General features: G+C 44.1%; 1 protein-coding gene across 1 annotated transcript; it reads right to left on the bottom strand.

Moving 5' to 3' along the window:
* Window positions 1-446: 446 nt before the first annotated feature.
* Window positions 447-2,710, bottom strand: LOC122021720 (phytosulfokine receptor 1-like). Its single transcript, XM_042579876.1, has one exon. It carries the CDS (start codon window positions 2,676-2,678, stop codon window positions 525-527), a length of 2,154 nt encoding a protein of 717 aa, XP_042435810.1. The 5' UTR covers window positions 2,679-2,710; the 3' UTR covers window positions 447-524.
* Between the last annotated feature and the right edge of the window lie 499 nt (window positions 2,711-3,209).

Below are 3,209 nucleotides of genomic sequence, written 5' to 3'. Positions count from 1 at the left end.
AAAATTGTTTACCCGTTTTAAATAGCCAATTTTTGTTATGAATCCTTTCATAATTTCCTTAAAAATGATATTTTAATATGACTTTTACAAAAGTATATCAAAAGGGAAAGAAAATTAGAAATTGCTACATAATGTCTTGAATTAAAAGAAGAAGAAAAAAATATCGTTGAAGATTTACATTTTATCCAAATTATATGATTACATATCGATTCAAATTATATTATTATAATAAATAATTTTATATTATTTTATTAAATATGAAATTTGTCAATTTTTACTTATCAACAACCTGACAGCATATTAATGAGTGCATGAGATGGCCAACTAATTGGATGCTAAAGGGAGAGTGAGCAAGGTGAAACGAACACGGATGCGGAAAGCAAATTTAACATCTAATTATTTGCGTAAATGAAATGGTTGAGAGTATTAAATAAGATGTCCCAGACTTATTTCAATTGTTTTCATTTGAAATATTCTAAAATCCTTTATTAAGATCTCCTATAATGATATTGATAGGAGAGCCCCTAGAAAGGAAAACCCCTAGTACAAACCCAAATAGAACCCAAAAAGAACCCTACCCAAAACCCAACTCCAAATCCTTCTGCGATTCCTATCACGGCAGCTTTCTTGCGTCCGCCTCCCTTTGGTGGTTGGGAATCTCTGGGGTGACAAGGCGACAAGAGAAAACCGCAGAGACCGGGGTTGCCTTCGAAGTCAGAGTTTGGGAATGTCAAGAACTGGCCTGCCGTCGGGACTGATCCAACTAAATGGTTATACGAGACATCAAATCTCGACAAGAAACTGAGACTGATGAGAGAGCTGGGTATGCTTCCAGTTAGATCATTGTGTGACAAATCTAAGCTCTCTAAGCTTGTCATGCCTGAAAGCTGCGCCGGTATACTCCCGGAAAGTTTGTTCCAACTCAAATCCAGAACATGGAGTTCTGCAAGGTTTCCGAATCCCGGCAAAATTTCCCCAACAAGCATGTTGTCACCCAGAATCATTGATGGAGGAAAGCTATTGACCTGATTGTACTGTAAGCCATCGTTGTTAGAATTCCTCCTGAGATAGAATGGAAAGATCTCCGTTGAGGCAGCTTGCAGCGACTTACATCCAGCCATCAGGCACTTCATTTGACCCAAGCTTTCAGGAAGCTCGCCGGTGAGTGAATTATTCGACAGGTCCAAGTAGAAGAGGTTGTCTAGGTTGCCAAGCCATGCAGGAATTGTACCAGATAAGTGGTTCCATGAGATGTCCAGAACCCTCAGTTGGGTCAAATTCGCCAACCATGGAGGGACAGAACCTCTAAGATTACAATTTGCCATCACAAGTAGCTCCATCTTCGCAAAACCACGGATTCCATCTACTGGCATCGTTTCACCAGCTCGGAAGTTACTTGTCAAGACTAAACTGGTAAGGTTGGGGCAATTCTGAAGGGTTTGCAAAGCCGGCGCTATGTTGGAGAAGTTGTTGCCCGAGAGAGACAGGTCGGAGAGTGAAGTGAAGCCACTAAAGCTCGACGGAATTTCACCGATAAGCTTGTTTCTGGAAAGATTGATGGTCTTGAGTTGCGCACACTGGGGAAGCATGTCGGGGATGGAACCAGAGAAAGAATTTGAACCAAAATCGATGAGGGTTAAGCTCGTCATTGCAGTACAATTGACGTCGATCTCGCCAACAAGGAAGTTTCTATTGAGATTGAGCAGCCTAAGGGAGGATAAGTTTGACAAGGAAGGGGGCAAACTGCCCACAAATTTGTTGGACTGAGCGTTGAAAGATTCTAGCTTCGTGAGGCTGCCAAAGATATCGGGGATGGAGCCGGAAAAGTTGTTAAATGAAAGATCGATTTCAACGAGATTTGGGAGATTACCGATGTTTGAGCTCAAATTGCCGGCGAACTGGTTTCCTTGAAGAAATAGGTGCGTCAGCGATGCCATGTTGAACAAATCATCAGGAAGGTCTCCGCTGAGGTAATTCTCACCGAGAGAGAGCTCAGTGAGGGATCTGCAGATATCGAGACCTCTCGGGAAGTCGCCGGAGAGGTTGTTCATGGAGAAGCGGAGAACTTGTAAGTTGGATGAGGAATTGCAGATAGCTGGGTTTATAGAACCGTTGAAGCTGTTGCCGGTGAGGTTCAAGAAGGTGAGGTTGCTGGAGCCGACGAGGACCGGGTGGATGCCGATGAAGAGATTGTTAGATATGTCGAACACCTTGATCGCCGGAAGGCTCATATTGGAGGGAATCTCTCCCTTGAGCTGGTTCGCGCTGAGATTGAGGGACTCCAGCAGCGGAAAATAGAGCAACGCAGCAGGAACCGATCCGTTCAGGTAATTGGAGGAAAGATCGAGCTTTCTCAGTTGACCTAGCCCGGCCAAGGAATGAGGCAAAAGGCCGCGCAAGCTCCTGTTGCTAAGATCCAATTCCACGACCCTCCCAGAGGATACGGCCGTATCTCCGCAGCGCACTCCGGCCCAGGCGCAGCAATCGGAGGAGGAGACGTTCCGGCTCCACCCGAGCTTTGCCAGATCGAGGTCATCAAATCCCAGCAGCGCGAGGAGGTCACTGGACTCGCAAGTCTGGTTCTGCGAGACCGCCAAGCGGGATAGCATCGCGAAGGAAAACAAGAAAAAGAAACAGCATCGGCCCGCCGCCGCCGCAGCGCCGCCTCCACTCGGCATCAAAGTCTCCGGGTTGGACGGCGAAGACCGTAAAGCAGAGTCTTTTAACGTGGAGGAGGATGAATATCCGGCGCGGCGCCCGCGCCCGCGCGCACGTGATAGTGTTGACTGTTGACCTGGATGCGCCACTCAGATGTATAGAGCTGTCAAATTCATCGAAAATCCAACATTTGATGGGGCGGAATGGAACCGGACGGACCGACCTTGGGCGGTAAGCTAGTCGAGTTTTAGGATATTTAAATTGTTTTGAAAATATAATTGAGTCAACTGAGCGGAGTTTAAACTAAACTAAGATTTTAAATAATTTTTTAAGCTTAACTTTATTTATTTTTTTTATAAATATAAGTTTGTTTGAAGTTTGATTTGAGTTTGGTTTGTTTAGATGTTATCGAGCTCTCAATTTAAATTTGGTTCAAACTTAGCTTAAGCTTGGTTAGAACTTGGCTTGTTTAGATGTTACCGAATTTTCGATTCAAATTTATTTAATTGTTTAAAATTTTTAAGTGTTTGATTGGTTATTGAGCTTGATAA

This window comes from Zingiber officinale, chromosome 1A (assembly GCF_018446385.1).
Source record: "Zingiber officinale cultivar Zhangliang chromosome 1A, Zo_v1.1, whole genome shotgun sequence".
NCBI classification, from domain to species: Eukaryota; Viridiplantae; Streptophyta; class Magnoliopsida; order Zingiberales; family Zingiberaceae; genus Zingiber; species Zingiber officinale.
Note: the sequence above shows the minus strand (reverse complement) of the source record. Positions and strands in the feature narration are given on the sequence as shown.

Excerpts from the sequence above, each read along its gene's own strand:
- LOC122021720 (XM_042579876.1), bottom strand. The coding sequence starts at position 2,678 with ATGCCGAGTGGAGGCGGCGCTGCGGCGGCGGCGGGCCGATGCTGTTTC.